The sequence below is a fragment of the Rana temporaria genome, chromosome 5 (assembly GCF_905171775.1).
Source record: "Rana temporaria chromosome 5, aRanTem1.1, whole genome shotgun sequence".
Classification (NCBI taxonomy): Eukaryota; Metazoa; Chordata; class Amphibia; order Anura; family Ranidae; genus Rana; species Rana temporaria.
Window position 1 is genome coordinate 426,330,123 of NC_053493.1, and position 19,287 is coordinate 426,349,409.

Here is a 19,287-nt window from a genome sequence, read left to right on the forward strand (position 1 = left end):
CAAGGGGGTGTCCCCACAAGGGGGTGTCCCCACAAGGAAGTGTCCCCACAAGGGGGTGTCCCCACAAGGGAGTGTCCCCACAAGGGGGTGTCCCCACAAGGGGGTGTCCCCACAAGGGGGTGTCCCCACAAGGAAGTGTCCCCACAAGGGAGTGTCCCCACAAGGGAGTGTCCCCACAAGGGGGTGTCCCCACAAGGAGGTGTCCCCACAAGGAGGTGTCCCCACAAGGGAGTGTCCCCACAAGGGAGTGTCCCCACAAGGAAGTGTCCCCACAAGGGAGTGTCCCCACAAGGGGGTGTCCCCACAAGGGGGTGTCCCCACAAGGGGGTGTCCCCACAAGGAAGTGTCCCCACAAGGGAGTGTCCCCACAAGGGGGTGTCCCCACAAGGAGGTGTCCCCACAAGGAGGTGTCCCCACAAGGAGGTGTCCCCACAAGGAGGTGTCCCCACAAGGGAGTGTCCCCACAAGGGGGTGTCCCCACAAGGGGGTGTCCCCACAAGGGGGTGTCCCCACAAGGAAGTGTCCCCACAAGGGGGTGTCCCCACAAGGGAGTGTCCCCACAAGGGAGTGTCCCCACAAGGGAGTGTCCCCACAAGGGGGTGTCCCCACAAGGGAGTGTCCCCGTGTGATGAAAGCAAAGAAGTGCCAATAATGGTGGGACCCTCCAATGTCTGGAAATATCGCCACAATAGCGCTCTCTGTGGTGTGTCATGTGACCTCTAATACATCACACTGATAAGAAGACATAAAGAAAGGACTGCAAACTGTGTAGGGATGGTGGAAACCCTCCTACAGATATGTGAGAGTGGATACTGTCAGTAAAGCAATGGACAGTGTCCACTGCTCATCAGTGCCCATTTGTGCAGCCTCATCAGTGCCCATGTGTGCAGCCTCATCAGTGCCCGTGTGTGTAGCCTCGTCAGTGCCCATGTGTGTAGCCTCATCAGTGCCCATGTGTGCAGCCTCATCAGTGCCCATGTGTGCAGCCTCATCAGTGCCCGTGAGTGTAGCCTCGTCAGTGCCCATGTGTGCAGCCTCATCAGTGCCCGTGTGTGTAGCCTCGTCAGTGCCCATGTGTGTAGCCTCGTCGGTGCCCGTGTGTGTAGCCTCGTCGGTGCCCGTGTGCGTAGCCTCGTCGGTGCCCGTGTGCGTAGCCTCGTCGGTGCCCGTGTGCGTAGCCTCGTCGGTGCCCGTGTGCGTAGCCTCGTCGGTGCCCGTGTGCGTAGCCTCGTCGGTGCCCGTGTGCGTAGCCTCGTCGGTGCCCGTGTGCGTAGCCTCGTCGGTGCCCGTGTGCGTAGCCTCGTCGGTGCCCGTGTGCGTAGCCTCGTCGGTGCCCGTGTGCGTAGCCTCGTCGGTGCCCGTGTGCGTAGCCTCGTCGGTGCCCGTGTGCGTAGCCTCGTCGGTGCCCGTGTGCGTAGCCTCGTCGGTGCCCGTGTGCGTAGCCTCGTCGGTGCCCGTGTGCGTAGCCTCGTCGGTGCCCATGTGCGTAGCCTCGTCGGTGCCCATGTGCGTAGCCTCGTCGGTGCCCATGTGCGTAGCCTCGTCGGTGCCCATGTGCGTAGCCTCGTCGGTGCCCATGTGCGTAGCCTCGTCGGTGCCCATGTGCGTAGCCTCGTCGGTGCCCATACGCGTAGCCTCGTCGGTGCCCATACGCGTAGCCTCGTCGGTGCCCATACGCGTTGCCTCGTCGGTGGAGTCTCATCAATGCCCATATGTCTAGCCTCATCGGTGTTCCCATACGCGTTGCCTCATCAGTGCCCATACGCGTTGCCTCATCAGTGCCCATACGCGTTGCCTCATCAGTGCAGCTTATCAGTGCGGTCTCACCAGTGCAGCCTCATCTGTACCCACCAGTGCAGCTTATTGGTGTCCATCAATGAGGTCTCACCAGTGCAGCTTCTCAGTACCCATTACAGTGGAACCTCGGAGTGCGGTTAACGAGCGTTTCGCAATACGATCTTTATATATTTTTTTTAATCCTGACTTGGTTTTCTCGCGAAAGGTGCATGATTCCAGCCTCCGCGGTGTGCAGTACCGCATTCGGCCAGAGGTGCCGGGCGGAGCCGTTTGGAAATACTCCATTCCCGAGATCAGCCGAGCCGTCCCCGAGTATTTCCGAAGCTCTCCAGCGCCCTCCTCACCTCTGGCCGCATGCGGTATTGCATGCCATAGAAGTCAATGCGGAACAAATTATTTTTGTTTCCATTGACTTCTATGGGGAAACTTGCTTTGATATGCGAGTGCTTTGGATTACAAGCATTCTCCTGAAACGGATTATCCTCGTAATCCGAGGGTCCACTGTAGTGCAGTGCAGCTTATCGGTGCAGAGCGGGGGAGATCATCCGCAGTGGATCTCGGGCTGACAGGTGTTGTAATGTGAGAACGCCGCTTGCCGCACAGCCCCGCCTCCCTGTTCCGGCATTGTGATAGGCAGCGCTGAGTGCAGTGTTACAGGGAGGCGGGGCTGAGCGGCGTTCTCACATACAACACCTGTCAGCCCAAAACCTGCTCTGTCATCCGGATGATCTCTGCTAACCGTCCCCGCTCTGCACCGGAGAGAGATGGGGGGCTGGCAGGTGTTGTATGTGAGAACACCGCTCGCCGTACAGCCCCTCCTCCCTGTTCCGGCATTGTGATAGACAGCGCAGTGTTACAATGCCAGTACAGGGAGGCGGGGCTGAGCGGCGAGCGGCGTTCTCACATACAACACCTGTCAGCCCAAAATCCGCTCTGTCATCCGGATGATCTCTGCTAACGATCCCCGCTCTGCACTGGAGAGAGATGGGGGGCTGGTAGGGAGCGGAGGAGGGCAGCACAGAGCGGGGGTTGTGAGTCCCCCTCCGCCCTATACAGCGAGCAGGGTGGAAATACAAGTCCCTGCTCGCTGGCTGAGGATACCGGAGGAAGAGCAGCCAGAGGTCTTACAAACAGGAAACCACAAGGCAATAAAGTTTTTTCAGCAAGATCCGCAAACTACTGCAGAGGAACTACAGAGCTCAGAAGAACATAAATGGCATGGTCAGTGCAGGTAGGAGATAAGCAACTAAGACATGGACCAATAGGAACACACATTGAGGAGGACAGACTCGCAGCTGACCAATGAAAACACACATTGAGGAGGACAGACTCGCAGCTGACCAATGAAAACACACATTGAGGAGGACAGACTCGCAGCTGACCAATGAAAACACACATTGAGGAGGACAGACTCGCAGCTGACCAATGAGAACACACATTGAGGAGGACAGACTCGCAGCTGACCAATGAGAACACACATTCAGGAGGACAGACTCGCAGCTGACCAATGAAAACACACATTGAGGAGGACAGACTCGCAGCTGACCAATGAGAACACACATTGAGGAGGACAGACTCGCAGCTGACCAATGAGAACACACATTCAGGAGGACAGACTCGCAGCTGACCAATGAGAACACACATTGAGGAGGGAGGACTCAGCTGACCAATGAGAACACACATTGAGGGGGGAGGACTCAGCTGACCAATGAGAACACACATTGAGGAGGGAGGACTCAGCTGACCAATGAGAACACACATTGAGGAGGGAGGACTCAGCTGACCAATGAGAACACACATTGAGGAGGGAGGACTCAGCTGACCAATGAAAACACACATTGAGGAAGAAGGACTCGCAGCTGACCAATAAGAACACACATTGAGGAGGGAGGACTCCGCTGACCAATGAGAACACACATTGAGGGGGGAGGACTCAGCTGACCAATGAGAACACACATTGAGGGGGGAGGACTCAGCTGACCAATGAGAACACACATTGAGGAGGGAGGACTCGATACTGACCAATGAGAACACACATTGAGGGGGGAGGACTCGATACTGACCAATGAGAACACACATTGAGGGGGGAGGACTCGATACTGACCAATGAGAACACACATTGAGGGGGGAGGACTCGATACTGACCAATGAGAACACACATTGAGGGGGGAGGACTCGATACTGACCAATGAGAACACACATTGAGGGGGGAGGACTCGATACTGACCAATGAGAACACACATTGAGGAGGGAGGGCTCACAACTGACCAATGAGAACACACATTGAGGAGGGAGGGCTCACAACTGACCAATGAGAACACACATCGAGGAGGGAGGGCTCACAGCTGACCACTAAAAACACACATTGAGGACGGACTCAGCTGACCAATGAGAACACACATTGAGGGGGGAGGACTCAGCTGACCAATGAGAACACACATTGAGGGGGGAGGACTCAGCTGACCAATGAGAACACATTAACCGGTTAACGCCCGCCCCCTGTATATATACGTCCTCTTTTTAAAGATTGATATCTCGGTAACGGAAGCAGCTGCTGCCACAACCGAGGTATCCATCTCTTCAGTGGGCGGGCGTGTATACGATAACAGCGGTCTCCGAGGCGGATTCGCCGCGAGATCGCCGTTATCGGTGGCGGGAGAGGGGGCCCCCCTCCCGCGCCCTCCGCCGCTTACCGTAGCCGTCGCTAGCAGCGGAGGAGATCGGGTGCTGCTGCCTAGTGTGTGAGGGCAAGATGGCCCCCACCCGTCCTAATAGCTCTGCTGGGTGGAAGTGATGTCAAAACGTCAGTCCCGCCCAGCCTCTTAAAGAGACATTTTTTTTGTTGTCATTTTTTTTAATGACAAAATTTCCATTTTTTTTTTTTTCTTGCATTGAAGTGTAAATAAGAGATGTGACGTCTTTTTGACCCCTCCCCCAGATCTCATATATAAGAGGACCTGTCATGCTTTTTTCTATTACAAGGGATGTTTACATTCCTTGTAATAGGAATAAAAGTGATACATTTTTTTTTTTTAATTTCAGTGTAAAAAAATATAAAATCAATAAAAATAAATAAGAAAAAAAAAGAAAAAATTTAAAGCGCCCCGTCCCGACGAGCTCGCGCGCAGAAGTGAACACATACGCGAGTAGCGCCCGCATATGAAAACGGTGTTCAAACCACACATGTGAGGTATCGCTGCGATTGTTAGAGCGAGAGCAATAATTCTAGCCCTGGACCTACTCTGTAGCTCAAAAAATGCAACCTATAGAATTTTTTAAACGTCGCCTATTGAGATTTTTAAGGGTAAAAGTTTGACGCCATGCCACGAGCGGGCGCAATTTTTAAGCGTGACATGTTGGGTATCATTTTACTCGGCGTAACATTGTCTTTCACAATATATAAAACAATTGGGCCAAATTTATTGTTGTCTTATTTATTAATTCAAAAAAGTTTATTTTTTCCAAAAAAAGTGCGCTTGTATGACCGCTGCGCAAATACGGTGTGACAAAAAGTATTGCGATGACCGTCATTTTATTCTCTAGGGTGTTAGAAATATATATATATAATGTTTGGGGGTTTTAAGCAATTTTCTAGCAAAAAAAAATGTTTTAGTCTTGTAAACACCGAATCTGAAAAACAGGCTCGGGGCTTAAGTGGTTAAGGAAGAAGGACCAATTGACCAATAGGAATATGCGTTGAGGAGGACGGAATCACAACTGATCAATAAGAACACACATTGAGGAAGAAGGCCTCACAGGTGACCAATAGGAACACACATTGAGGAGGATGGACTCACAGCTGACCAATGAGAACACACATTGAGGAGGAAGGACTCACAACTGACCAATGAGAACACACATTGGGGAGGGAGGGCTCACAACTGACCAATGAGAACACACATTGAGGAGGGCGGGCTCACAACTGACCAATGAGAACACACATTGGGGAGGGAGGGCTCACAACTGACCAATGAGAACACACATGGAGGAGGGAGGTCTCACAACTGACCAATGAGAACACACATGGAGGAGGGAGGTCTCACAACTGACCAATGAGAACACACATGGAGGAGGGAGGTCTCACAACTGACCAATGAGAACACACATGGAGGAGGGAGGTCTCACAGCTGACCAATGAGAACACACATGGAGGAGGGAGGTCTCACAGCTGACCAATGAGAACACACGTTGAGGAGGGAGGGCTCACAACTAACCAATGAGAACACACATTGAGGAGGACGGACTCAGCTGACCAATGAGAACACAATGAGGGGGGAGGACTCACAGGTGACCAATAGTAATATGCGTTGAGGGGGGAGGACTCACAGCCGGGCCAATGAGAACACACATTGAGGAGGGCGGGCTCACAGCTGACCAATGAGAACACACATCGAGGAGGGAGGGCTTGATACTGACCAGACAGATCCAGGTGTGATGTCATGGGGTGTGGATACTGCATGGACCAATAGAAGGCTCCATGGCTCATTGAAGAGCTTTCCCTATAAAATGTGTCAATCAATATTCTGTATAGGGATTGGCTGGTTTGGGGGTACATGGGGATCGTTCTTATCTATGAAGGGACACACCGTCTACAGCTCCGCCCCTTATAATCCTCCTGTAGAGCCGACTGCAGTGAGACCGGAATTCATCCTGAAGATCCTGATGGGGAGTACGTGTCCAAACCGACCCCCGGGAACCCGACCCCCGGGAACCCGACCTCCGGGAACACAACCTCCGGGAACCCGACCCCCGGGAACACGACCCCCGGGAACCCGACCTCCGGGAACATGACCCCCGGGAACCTGACCCCCAGGAACCCGACCCCCGGGAACCCGACCTCCGGGAACACGACCCCCGGGAACCCGACCCTCGGGAACATGACCCCCGGGAACCCGACCTCCGGGAGCCCGACCCCCGAGAACACGACCTCCGGGAACCCGACCCCCGGGAACACGACCCCCGGGAACCCGACCTCCGGGAACATGACCCCCGGGAACACGACCTCCGGGAACACGACCTCCGGGAACCCGACCTCCGGGAACACGACCTCCGGGAACCCAACCTCCGGGAACACGACCTCCGAGGACCCACCGCCGGTATGAAGACTCCTCATCGTCCTCCATTGGTCTGGTGGGATCTCAGTAGGGACTGAGGAACCGTCCTCCTCTATGTCCATTATTGGTCACTCTGCTTGGCCTTTAGAGGCCGCCAGAAACCGGCAGATCCAGTGTGAGGGGAGACCGAGGGGGGGGGGGGCGATCCGCTCTTCTTTATAATCTTCATTTTGTATAAAAATGATCCCAACTCACCCAAGTATGTGGCTGGTGTAATGTGCTCTCCTCCCTTCATCCTTCTCTCCTCCCTTCATCCTTCTCTCCTCCTCCTCCTCTCCTCCCTTCATCCTTCTCTCCTCCCTTCATCCTTCTATTCTTCCTTCTCTCCTCCCTTCATCCTTCTCTCCTCCCTTCATAATTCTCTCCTACTCTCCTTCCTTCTCTCCTCCCTTCGTCCTTCTTTTCTCCTAGTCTTCCTTCTCTCCTCCCTTCATCCTTCTCTCCTCCCTTCTTCCTTCTCTCCTCTCTTAGTCCTTCTCTCCTCCCTTCATCCTTCTATTCTTCCTTCTCTCCTCCCTTCATCCTTCTCTCCTCCTCTCCTTCCTTCTCTCCTCCCTTCGTCCTTCTCTCCTCCTAGTCTTCCTTCTCTCCTCCCTTCTTCCTTCTCTCCTCCCGTCATCCTTCTCTCCTCCCTTCATCCTTCTCTCCTCCCTTCATCCTTCTCTCCTCCCTTCGTCCTTCTCTCCTCTCTTCGTCCTTCTCTCCTCTCTTCGTCCTTCTCTCCTCTTCCTCCTCTCCCCTCTTCGTTCTTCTCTCCTCCCTTCTTCCTTTTCTTCTCCTTATCTTCCTTCTCTTCTCATTGTCTTCCTTCTCTTCTCCTTGTCTTCCTTCTCTCCTCCCTTCATCCTCCTCTCCTCCCGTCTTCCTTCTCTCCTCCCTTCATCCTTCTTTCCTCCCTTCATCCTTCTTCCTTCTCTCCTCCTTCTCCTCTCCTCTCTTCGTCCTTCTCTCCTAGTCTTCCTTCTCTCCTCTCTTCATCCTCCTCTCCTCCCTTCGTCCTCTCCTCCTTGTCCTTCTCTCCTCCCTTCATCCTTCTCTCCTCCCTTCTTCCTTCTTTTCTCCTTGTCTTCCTTTTCTTCTATTCTTCCTCCTCTTCTCCTTGTCTTCCTTCTCTTGTTTCTCTTCTTTTCTCTTCATTCTCTCCTCCTTGTCTTCCTTCTCTCCTCCCTTCTTCCTTCTCTTGTCTTCCTTCTCTTTTCCTTGTCTTCCTTCTCTTTTCCTTGTCTTCCTTCTCTTTTCCTTGTCTTCCTTCTCTTTTCCTTGTCTTCCTTCTCTTTTCCTTGTCTTCCTCCTCTTCTCCTTGTCTTCCTTCTCTTCTCTTGTTTCTCTTCTTTTCTCTTCATTCTCTCCTCCTTGTCTTCCTTCTCTCCTCCCTTCTTCCTTCTCTCCTCCCTTCTTCCTTCTCTTCTCTTGTCTTCCTTCTCTTTTCCTTGTCTTCCTTCTCTCCTCTTGTCTTCCTTCTCTTCTCCTTGTCTTCCTTCTCTTTTCCTTGTCTTCCTTCTCTTCTCTTGTCTCACTTCTCTTCTCCTTGTCTTCATTCTCTCCTCCTTGTCTTCCTTCTCTTCTCCTTGTCTTCCTTCTCTCCTCCTTGTCTTCCTTCTCTCCTCCTTGTCTTCCTTCTCTTCTCTTGTCTTCCTTCTCTTTTCCTTGTCTTCCTTCTCTTTTCCTTGTCTTCCTTCTCTTTTCCTTGTCTTCCTTCTCTTTTCCTTGTCTTCCTTCTCTTCTCCTTGTCTTCCTTCTCTTCTCCTTGTCTTCCTTCTCTTCTCTTGTCTTCCTTCTCTTCCATCTCTTCTCCATGTCTTCCTTTTCTCCTTCTTGTCTTCCTTCACCTCTCTTGTCTCCATTCTCTTCTCCATGTCTTCCTTCTCTCCACTTGTCTTCCTTCTCTTCTCTTCATTATCTCCTCCTTGTCTTCCTTCTCTTCTCCTTGTCTTCCTTCTCTTCTTCCTTATATCCTCCTGTCTGCCTTCTCTCCTCCCTTCTTCATTCTCTTCTCCTTGTTTTTCATCTCTTCTCCATGTCTTCATTCTCTTCTCCTTATCTTCCTTCTCTCCTCCTGTCTACCTCCTCTCCTCCCCTTTCCTTCTCTTCTCCTTATCTTTCTTCTCTCCTCCCCTTTCCTTCTCTTCTCCTTATCTTTCTTCTCTCCTCCCCTTTTCCTTCTCTTCTCCTTGTCTTTCTTCTCTCCTCCCTTCTTCCTTCTCTCCTCCCTTCTTCCTTCTCTCCTCCCTTCTTCCTTCTCTCCTCCCCTTTTCCTTCTCTCCTCCCCTTTTCCTTCTCTCCTCCCCTTTTCCTTCTCTTCTCCCTGTCTTTCTTCTCTTCTCCTTGTTTTCCTTCTGTCCTCCCTTCTCTTCTCAACTATTGTCTCCCTTCTCTTCTCCTTGTCTCCCTTCTCTTCTCCTTGTCTCACTTCTCTTCTCTCCTCTTGTCTCCCTTCTCTTCTCCTTGTCTCACTTCTTTTCTCTCCTCTTGTCTCACTTCTCTTCTCCTTGTCTCCCTTCTCTTCTCCTTGTCTCACTTCTCTTCTCTCCTCTTGTCTCCCTTCTCTTCTCCTTGTCTCACTTCTTTTCTCTCCTCTTGTCTCACTTCTCTTCTCCTTGTCTCCCTTCTCTTCTCCTTGTCTCACTTCTTTTCTCTCCTCTTGTCTCCCTTCTCTTCTCCTTGTCTCCCTTCTCTCCTCCCTTCTCTTCTCAACTATTGTCTCCCTTCTCTTCTCCTTGTCTCCCTTCTCTTCTCCTTGTCTCCCTTCTCTTCTCCTTGTCTCCCTTCTCTCCTCCCTTCTCTTCTCAACTATTGTCTCCCTTCTCTCCTCCCTTCTCTTCTCCTTGTCTCACTTCTCTTCTCCTTGTCTCACTTCTCTTCTCCTTGTCTCACTTCTCTTCTCCTTGTCTCACTTCTCTTCTCTCCTCTTGTCTCCCTTCTCTTCTCCTTGTCTCACTTCTTTTCTCTCCTCTTGTCTCCCTTCTCTTCTCCTTGTCTCCCTTCTCTCCTCCCTTCTCTTCTCAACTATTGTCTCCCTTCTCTTCTCCTTGTCTCCCTTCTCTTCTCCTTGTCTCCCTTCTCTCCTCCCTTCTCTTCTCAACTATTGTCTACCTTCTCTTCTCCTTGTCTCCCTTCTCTCCTCCCTTCTCTTCTCAACTATTGTCTCCCTTCTCTTCTCCTTGTCTCCCTTCTCTCCTCCCTTCTCTTCTCAACTATTGTCTCCCTTCTCTTCTCCTTGTCTCCCTTCTCTTCTCCTTGTCTCCCTTCTCTTCTCCTTGTCTCCCTTCTCTCCTCCCTTCTCTTCTCAACTATTGTCTCCCTTCTCTTCTCCTTGTCTCCCTTCTCTTCTCCTTGTCTCCCTTCTCTCCTCTCTTCTCTTCTCTCCTCTTGTCTCCCTTCTCTTCTCTTCTCTCCTCTTGTCTCCCTTCTCTTCTCTTCTCTCCTCTTGTCTCCCTTCTCTTTTCTTGTCTCCCTTCTCTTTTCTTCTCTCCTCTTGTCTCCCTTCTCTTTTCTTCTCTCCTCTTGTCTCCCTTCTCTTTTCTTCTCTCCTCTTGTCTCCCTTCTCTTTTCTTCTCTCCTCTTGTCTCCCTTCTCTTTTCTTCTCTCCTCTTGTCTCCCTTCTCTTTTCTTCTCTCCTCTTGTCTCCCTTCTCTTTTCTTCTCTCCTCTTGTCTCCCTTCTCTTTTCTTCTCTCCTCTTGTCTCCCTTCTCTTTTCTTCTCTCCTCTTGTCTCCCTTCTCTTTTCTTCTCTCCTCTTGTCTCCCTTCTCTTTTCTTCTCTCCTCTTGTCTCCCTTCTCTTTTCTTCTCTCCTCTTGTCTCCCTTCTCTTTTCTTCTCTCCTCTTGTCTCCCTTCTCTTCTCTTCTCTCCTCTTGTCTCCCTTCTCTTTTCTTCTCTCCTCTTGTCTCCCTTCTCTTTTCTTCTCTCCTCTTGTCTCCCTTCTCTTTTCTTCTCTCCTCTTGTCTCCCTTCTCTTTTCTCGTCTCCCTTCTCTTCTCTTCTCTCCTCTTGTCTCCCTTCTCTTCTCTTCTCTCGTCTCCCTTCTCTTCTCTTCTCTCGTCTCCCTTCTCTTCTCTTCTCTCCTCCTCTTGTCTCCCTTCTCTTCTCTTCTCTCCTCTTGTCTCTCTTCTCTTCTCTTCTCTCCTCTTGTCTCCCTTCTCTTCTCTTCTCTTCTCTCCTCTTGTCTCCCTTCTCTTCTCTTCTCTTCTCTCCTCTTGTCTCCCTTCTCTTCTCTTCTCTCCTCTTGTCTCTCTTCTCTTCTCTTCTCTCCTCTTGTCTCTCTTCTCTTCTCTCTTCGTCTTCCTCCATAATGTCAGGATCAATGCAGCTGCCTGACTGAAAGCTCCAATTCTTGGTGTGAACTTAAAGCGAGCCGCTCTCTCCACCTCTCCTGCCCCGCACTTCAAGAAGGAAAGCATGAATGTCGCCAATTATAGTTGGCAGGCATCCAAAGCTTGTAATGTGTCTCTCTCTCTCTCTCTCTCTCTCTCTCTCTCTCTCTATATCTATATATATATGAGTCTATTGTGGCGCCATTGCACTGCAGCACAGGCATCCTGCTGAGAAATAAATGTAAACATTGACTGGAATGATAGAGAGCTGAGTATTGTGGGGGAAGGGGTCCCTACTTCATCTGAGGTCTGCATGGGGGGGGGGCGTACTGAGGTGGGGCAGGTATTTGAAATTTTTTGGGGGGTTTTAAAACTTTTTGGGGGCCTAAACTTATATTTTAAGTCATGCAGATTGTTAGGGTCACTTTCCATACTAATAATCTAACTATATATTTTTTTTCTTGGTTTTCGCAGAAAAAACTTCCCTGCCATCTCTGGTCGGCATCGGGACTCGTGCGGCACAAAACGCTACCGAGAAACCCAAAGAAGTTAGGATTCAAAATATGCAAATCCAATCCAAGTCCACCCTGGAAATCCTCACCGATTTCACCTTACAGCTTCACGGTCTAAAAACGGGAGAGTCTTGTAAGCGGAGCAATACTGCGCAGAATGTCTCGGAGGCGTGCCATGAACCAACTAAGTCCTGTAAGACCATGAGGCGCGCTGGCCCAGCTGTTAAGCGTAAGCCAGTGGCGTGCAGCGAACTAATGGTCAACCCTCAATCAGTGGTGTGCCCTCAGCTAATGGGGGGCAGTGAAGTAACTATCAACCCTAAATCAGTGGTGTGCCCTCAGTTAATGGGGGGCAGTGAAGTAACTATCAACTCTCAACCAGTGGTGTGCCCTCAGCCAATGGAGTGCAGTAAAGTAACTATCAACCCTCAACCAGTGGTGTGCCCTCAGCCAATGGAGTGCAGTGAAGTAACTATCAACCCTCAACCAGTGGTGTGCCCTCAGCCAATGGGGGGCAGTGAGCCACCTGTAAGCCCATGCTGTGAGCCAATGGAGTGCAGTGAATGTCCTGTAAGTTCCTGCCCACAGACAGCGATGCTAAGTAAGCCAACTGAAAGAATAAGTCCCTGCCCTCAGCCAGTGGCACTAATTGAGTCGTCTGTGCGCCCTCAGCCAATGGAGTGCAGTGAGCCGCCTATAAGTCCCTGCCTTCAGCCAGTGGTGCCAAGTAAGCCAACCGAAGGAATAAGTCCCTGCCTTCAGCCAGCGGTGTTAATTGAGCAGACTGTGTGCCCTCAGCCAGTGGAGTGCAGTGAGGCAGATACAGTGGTGTGCCCCACGCCAGCTGTATGCCCCACGCCAGCTGAGACCAGTAAGGGAGAGGAGCTCCACAAGCCAATGGAAAGTAGTGAGCTAGCCAAGGTCAACAATCAAGCTGAATGCCCACCACCAGAACATCCTGAATTGGATGGGCACCATGAGTTAGAGAAGAGCCCAGAGCCAAAAGACTCCCCCGAAACTAAAGAGGCCGACAAACCCATCACAGAGGAACCAGACTCCGGAGAAAAACTCTATATCTGCGCCAGTTGTGGTGAAACTTTTGACGTGTGGAAATTTCTGGTTCGCCATTTCATCATTCATGGCGGGATGAAACCTTACAAGTGCCCAGACTGTGACAAATCCTTTACTTACCCGTCCAAGCTGGTCACCCACCGGAAAACCCACACCAAGCCCAAGTCTTACTCGTGCCCCAACTGCAACAAGCACTTCACTCACCAATCCAACCTTCTCATCCACCAGAAGACTCACTGTGGACAGAAGCCACACGTCTGCCAGGACTGTGGAAAGTCCTTCATGTACCCCTCTAAGCTACTCACTCACCAGAAAACACATTCTGGAAATAAACCTCACCATTGCACCGACTGCGGTAAAAGCTTCATCTACCGGTGCATGCTCCTCTCGCACCAGGAATCTCACAATGGCCAGAAACCGTTCCAGTGCTCGGTGTGCGAAAAACGCTTCCCTCGGAAATCCTCTCTGATTATTCACATGCGGAGGCACACCGGAGAACGCCCCTACCAATGTCACATTTGCAGTAGGGGTTTTGTTGAACATGCCAAGCTGAGGAGGCACATCAGAGTTCATACCGGAGAGAAACCTTTCCAGTGCTCCGTCTGCGACAAGAGGTTCAATGACTCTTCTACTCTGAAGCGTCACAAGCGGATGCACTTTCCATTGGCGGATAACAAACAGAACATTATAGATCCAGCTAGTCAATACAGGGACAATTATGGTCAGCTCGGTTCTTTGGACACCACCCAACACATGGAACCTCTGGGTGAACCAAGGTTGACATATTCACATATTGCTCAACCGATAAAATCTGAGCCTGAAGACTTGATGGACATTAGTTCATGGCAGGAACCTCACATGGGGCGCCAACTACACAGTTTAGAGCTGTGCCAACATCCGGAGCCCCGGAACGAACACCATCAGAAATATTCCGAACCCTGGCAATACCCGGAATCCCAAAATAAAAGACATGGGGATTATTCAGACCTTCGTCAAGATCTGGAACCTCAAAATAAACGACAGATGGAACATTCAGAACCCTGGCAACACCTGGAATCCCGAAATAAACGACAGGTGGACCTCCATCAATATCTGGAACCCCAAAATGAACACCCGCTAAGATTTTCACACACAAAAAGTGAGAATGAAAGAGTATTCGTCTATGACGAACGCATGAAATCATCGCAACACTTGGAACCCCAAATAGAACGACAGGTGGGACATTCAGTCTTCCATCAACATCTGGAACCCCAAAATAAGCACTCACTAAGATTTTCAGACTATGGTCCACACATAATTACTGAAAATAAAGGAGCATTCGTCTTTGACAAATATGTGAAATCATCGCAATATCCAGAACCTCGAATAGAACAACAGGTGAAACATTCAGACCTCCGTCAACATCCGGAACCCCAAAATGAGCACCCGCTAAGATTTTCAGACCTTGGTCCATACACAAACACTAAGAACATCTATGATAAACACGTGAAATCGTCGCAACATCCAAAACCCCTTAATGAACCACAGGTGACTCGTTCAGACCTCCGTCAACAACTAGAACCCCGAAATCAACCACAGGTGACACGTTCAGACCTCCGTCAACAACCAGAACCCCGAAATGAACCACAGGTAAAACGGTCAGATCTTTGTCCATATCCGGAGCTTCAGAATAAATGGCAGCTAAAATTTTCAGACCTCGGTCCTCACATAAAAACTGAAAACGAAGAGGTATTAGTCTACCAGAAACACCTGAAATCAGTGCAACATCTGGAACCCATAAATGAACAGCAGGTGAAACTTTCAGACCTCCGTCAACATCTGGAACCCCGACATGAAAAACAGATGAGACATTCAGACCTTCATCAACATCCAGAACCCCGGCTGAAGTTTCCCGACCTTGGTCCACACATAAAAAAAGAGAATGAGGAGGTATTAATCTATGACAAACACCTACAATCACAGAAACATCCGGAAACCCGAAATGAACAACAGTGGAAGCATTCAGACCTCCTTCAACACCTGGAACCCCAGAAAGAACACCAGCTAACATTTTCAGACCTTGGTCCACATGTAAAATCTGAGAACAAAGAGGTATTGGTCTACGACAAACCTATAAAGTCACAGCAACATCCAGAACCCAGAAATGAAAAACAGGTGAAACATTCAGACCTCCATCAACATTTGGAACTTCAACTTGAACGACAAACAAAACATTCAGATCCCCATCAACAGCTGGAACCCCAAAATGAAAACAATGTGCCACACTCTGTCCTCTTTCAACATCCACAACCCCAGAATAAACACCATTTGACATTTCCAGACTTGGCTCCTCACATAAAAACTGAGAATGAAGGGGGATTAGTCTATGATAAACACATGAAATCACAGGAACATCCAGAACCCCGAAATGAACAACAGGTAAAACATTCAAATCTCCATCAACATCTGGAACCCCAGAAAGAACACCAGCTGAAATTTTCAGACCTCAGTCCACACATAAAAACTGAGAATGAAAAGGTTGTGGTTTATGACAAATGTGTGAAATCACAGCAACACCCAGAACCCCGTCACGAACAACAGAATAAACATTCAGATCCTCGTCAACGTCTGGAACCCCAAAATGAACAAAATATTCCACATTCTGTTCCATTTCAACAACTGGAACCCCAGAACAAACACCTGAAATTTTCAGACCTCCCTCGACACATAAAAACTGAGAATGAAGAGGTACTGGTCTACGAAAAACATGGAAAATCGCAGCAACGTCTGGAACCTCAAAATGAACATCAGGCGAAACATTCAGGCCTTGGTCAATATCTAGAACCTCAACATGAACGACAGATAAAACATTCAGATCCCAGTCAACGACTGGGACCCCCAAATGAAAAATATGTGCAACATTCTGTTCTCTTTCAACATCCGGAACTCCAGAATAAACGCCATTTGAAATTTTCAGACCTTGGTCCACACATAAAAACTAAGAACGAAGAGGTATTGGTCTACGACAAACAGGTGAGATCGCAGCAACGTCTGGAACCCCGAAATGAACAGCAGGTGAAGCATTCAGATCTCCATCATCCGAAACCTCAAAATGAACATCAGGTGAAACATTCAGTATTCTGTCAAAACCCAGAACCCCAGAATGAACATCAACTGAAATTTCCAGACCTCGGTCCACAATCCTTGAAGCACCAGAATGAACACCAGCTGAAATTTCCAGACCTCGGTCCACAATCCTTGAAGCACCAGAATGAACACCAGCTGAAATTTCCAGACCTCGGTCCACAATCCTTGAAGCACCAGAATGAACACCAGCTGAAGTTTCCAGACCTCGGCCCACACATAAAAACTGAGAATGAAGAGGTATTGGTCTATAACAAACACCTAAAATCACAGCAACATCCGGAACCCCATAATCAACAAGTGAAGTTCTCAGACCTCCATCAATCTTTGAAGCACCAGAATGAACACCAGCTGAAGTTTCCAGACATCGGTCTACAAATAAAAACTGAGAATGAAGAGGTATTAGTCTACGACAAACACCTGAAATCACAGCCACCTCTAGGACCCTGTAAGGAACAGCCTGTGAAATTTTCAGACCTCCTTCAACATCAAGAACCCCAAAATGAAAACCAACGGAAATTTTCTGAATTCGCTCCACACGTAAAAACTCAGAACAAAAAGGTATTGGCCCACGACAAACAAGTGGAATCACAGCAACATCCGGAACCCCAAAATGAACGTCAGGTGAAACATCCAGATCCCTGTCAACATCTGGAACCCCAAAATGAAAAAAAGGTGCCATATTCTGTCTTCTTTGCAAATCCGGAACCCCAGAATAAACACCATTTGAAAGTTTCAGACTTTTCTCCACACATTAAAACTGAGAATGAAGAGGCATTAGTCTATGACAAACATGTGAATTCACAGCAACATCCAGAACCCCATAATCAGCAAGTGAAACTTTCAGACCTCCGTCAACCTCTGAAGCACCAGAATGAACAACTAAATTCACAGCCACGTCCGGATCCCCGTAAGGAACAGCCAGTGAAACATTCAGACCTCCTCCAACCTCGAGAACCTCATAATGAGCACCAGCTGAAATTCTCCAACCTCGCTCCACAAATAAAAACTGAGAATGAAGAGGTATTAGTCTACGACCAACACCTGAAATCACAGCCACGTCCGGAACCCCCTAAGGAACAGCCAGTGAAACAATCAGACCTCCTCCAACATCGAGAACCTCATAATGAGCACCCGCTGAAATTCTCTGACCTCGCTCCACAAATAAAAACTGAGAATGAAGAGGTATTAGTCTACGACCAACGCCTGAAATCACAGCCACGTGCGGAACCCCGTAAGGAACAGCCAGTGAAACGTTCAGACCTCCTCCAACATCGAGAACCTCATAATGAGCACCCGCTGAAATTCTCCGACCTCGCTCCACAAATAAAAACTGAGAATGAAGAGGTACCGGTCTACGACAAACACCTGAAATCACAGCCACGTCCGGAACCCCCTAAGGAACAGCCAGTGAAACGTTCAGACCTCCTTCAACATCGAGAACCCCAGAATAAAAAGTTGAAATTTTCAGACCTTGCTCCACAAATAAAAACTGAGAATAAAGAGGTACCGGTATACGACAAACACATGACGTCACGGCAGGAACACCTACTGAATTCTCCAGGTGGCTTCCAATGCTTTGAGACTGAAGATGAAATTGTGATTAAATACCCGGGAAGAAGCCTTCGCATGAACACCCAGCCAATGGAGGAAGTCTTGAAGTGGTCGGTCAATAGCCAAAAAGTGGAAAACGAGAAGAAACTTATGCTGGAATGTCCGGTACCCATTCAACACGTAGAGCCCCAAACGTGGACAGTCAACAACCTACAGGTGGGAGTTCAGGGGGAACCCACGTTGAAATATTCGGATAAACCTCCAGAACCACGTAACGATCAGGTACTGAAGTGGACTGTCGACAACCAGCGAGTGGAAACCTTGAACGAACACATGTTGAAACGATCGCAGACGGAAACTCAGAATGAATACCGGTTGAAGTGCTTAGACTGCGGCCTGGTCTGTCAGTCGCTGTCGCAGTTCATAAAACACAGGCGCATCCATAGAATTAAGAAGACGAGACTGTCCAACTTTAATGTCCCGTCGCCATTGCCGGTTCCTATGGCCGAGAAACCGAGCGAGCCCAGCAGCATGTGCCGGGACCTTGTACTAAAAAACTTGGCCCTTATCACAGCTACAAACTCGAACAGTGTCAATGATTTTACCATGAGCGGGTATGGAGGCAAGGTGGTGGTTGGTCAACAGGCCTTTCCACACGTAACCCCCATAGCAGATACAATTAATACACAAGTTGGAAGTGAAATCGAAGTGATACAACTTGAATAGTTCTATATACTGATAGCAAACAGGGTGACTAAGGAGAACATTGGACATTTAGGGCCTCTCCTTACAATGGTCATGAAGACACCTAAAGTCCAGTGTGATATCTCTATGTTGGAGAGTGACGCTTCTTCCACTATAAGTAAACCTAATGTAAATTCTTTGTATATAAATATCCTATTATACTGTTGGTGGTGGAACGTTGGCGTCTTGCTGTTTACTGTTCTCTAACCTCAACTTATTTTGGTATTGCTAAGCAATATACTGGTTGGAGCAAGTTCTAAAATCCGGCCTGGGGTCAAGGTTGATTTTTCGAGGCAGCCAGTGAGACTGCTAGTACAAAGGTCTGCGTATATTTTGTTACTTGGGAGATAAGCCACCTGGCTGACTGGTCTTAAAGCAGCAGAGCCCTGGTGATGACCTTGGCTAGCTTGGAAGGGCTTTAAAATACTCTTAGTATAAGTGCTTTCTTCTGACCACCATGCTGAGTAACAGCCACACCTCTCATTGGGAGTACAGCCAGCAGAGCTGAGTAACAGCCACACCCCTCATTGCGAGGACAGCCAGCAGAGCTGAGTAACAGCCACACCCCTCGTGAGTACAGCCAGTATAGCTGAGTAACAGCCACACCCCTCATTGGGAGTACAGCCAGCAGAGCTGAGTAACAGCCACACCCCTCATTGGGAGTACAGCCAGCAGAGCTGAGTAACAGCCACACCCCTCATTGCGAGGACAGCCAGCAGAGCTGAGTAACAGCCACACCCCTCGTGAGTACAGCCAGTATAGCTGAGTAACAGCCACACCCCTCATTGGGAGTACAGCCAGCAGAGCTGAGTAACAGCCACACCCCTCATTGGGAGTACAGCCAGCAGAGCTGAGTAACAGCCACACCCCTCAGAGCAAGTGAGGACAGCCACACCCCTCATTGTGAGGACAGCCATCAGAGCTGAGTAACAGCCACACCCCTCATTGGGAGTACAGCCAGCAGAGCTGAGTAACAGCCACACCCCTCAGTGCAAGTGAAGACAGCCAGCAGAGCTGAGTAACAGACACACCCCTCAGTACAAGTGAGGACAGCCAGCAGAG

The 19,287-nt window shown here is 49.6% G+C and overlaps 1 protein-coding gene across 3 annotated transcripts in view; it reads left to right on the plus strand.

The window, feature by feature from the left end:
- LOC120941747 overlaps window positions 1-18,401 on the plus strand; it is a 29,239-nt gene extending 10,838 nt beyond the window's left edge. The window contains exons 3-4 of one of the 3 annotated variants that reach the window (XM_040355380.1): window positions 11,696-16,016; window positions 16,125-18,401. In XM_040355380.1, coding sequence (XP_040211314.1) covers window positions 11,696-16,016; window positions 16,125-18,207 — 6,404 coding nt within the window. In that variant the 3' untranslated portion in view covers window positions 18,208-18,401. Of the gene's footprint in view, window positions 1-11,695 lie in introns of all 3 variants that reach the window. The other 2 variants (XM_040355379.1, XM_040355378.1) reach the window with 2 other exon arrangements.
- Window positions 18,402-19,287: the final 886 nt, after the last annotated feature.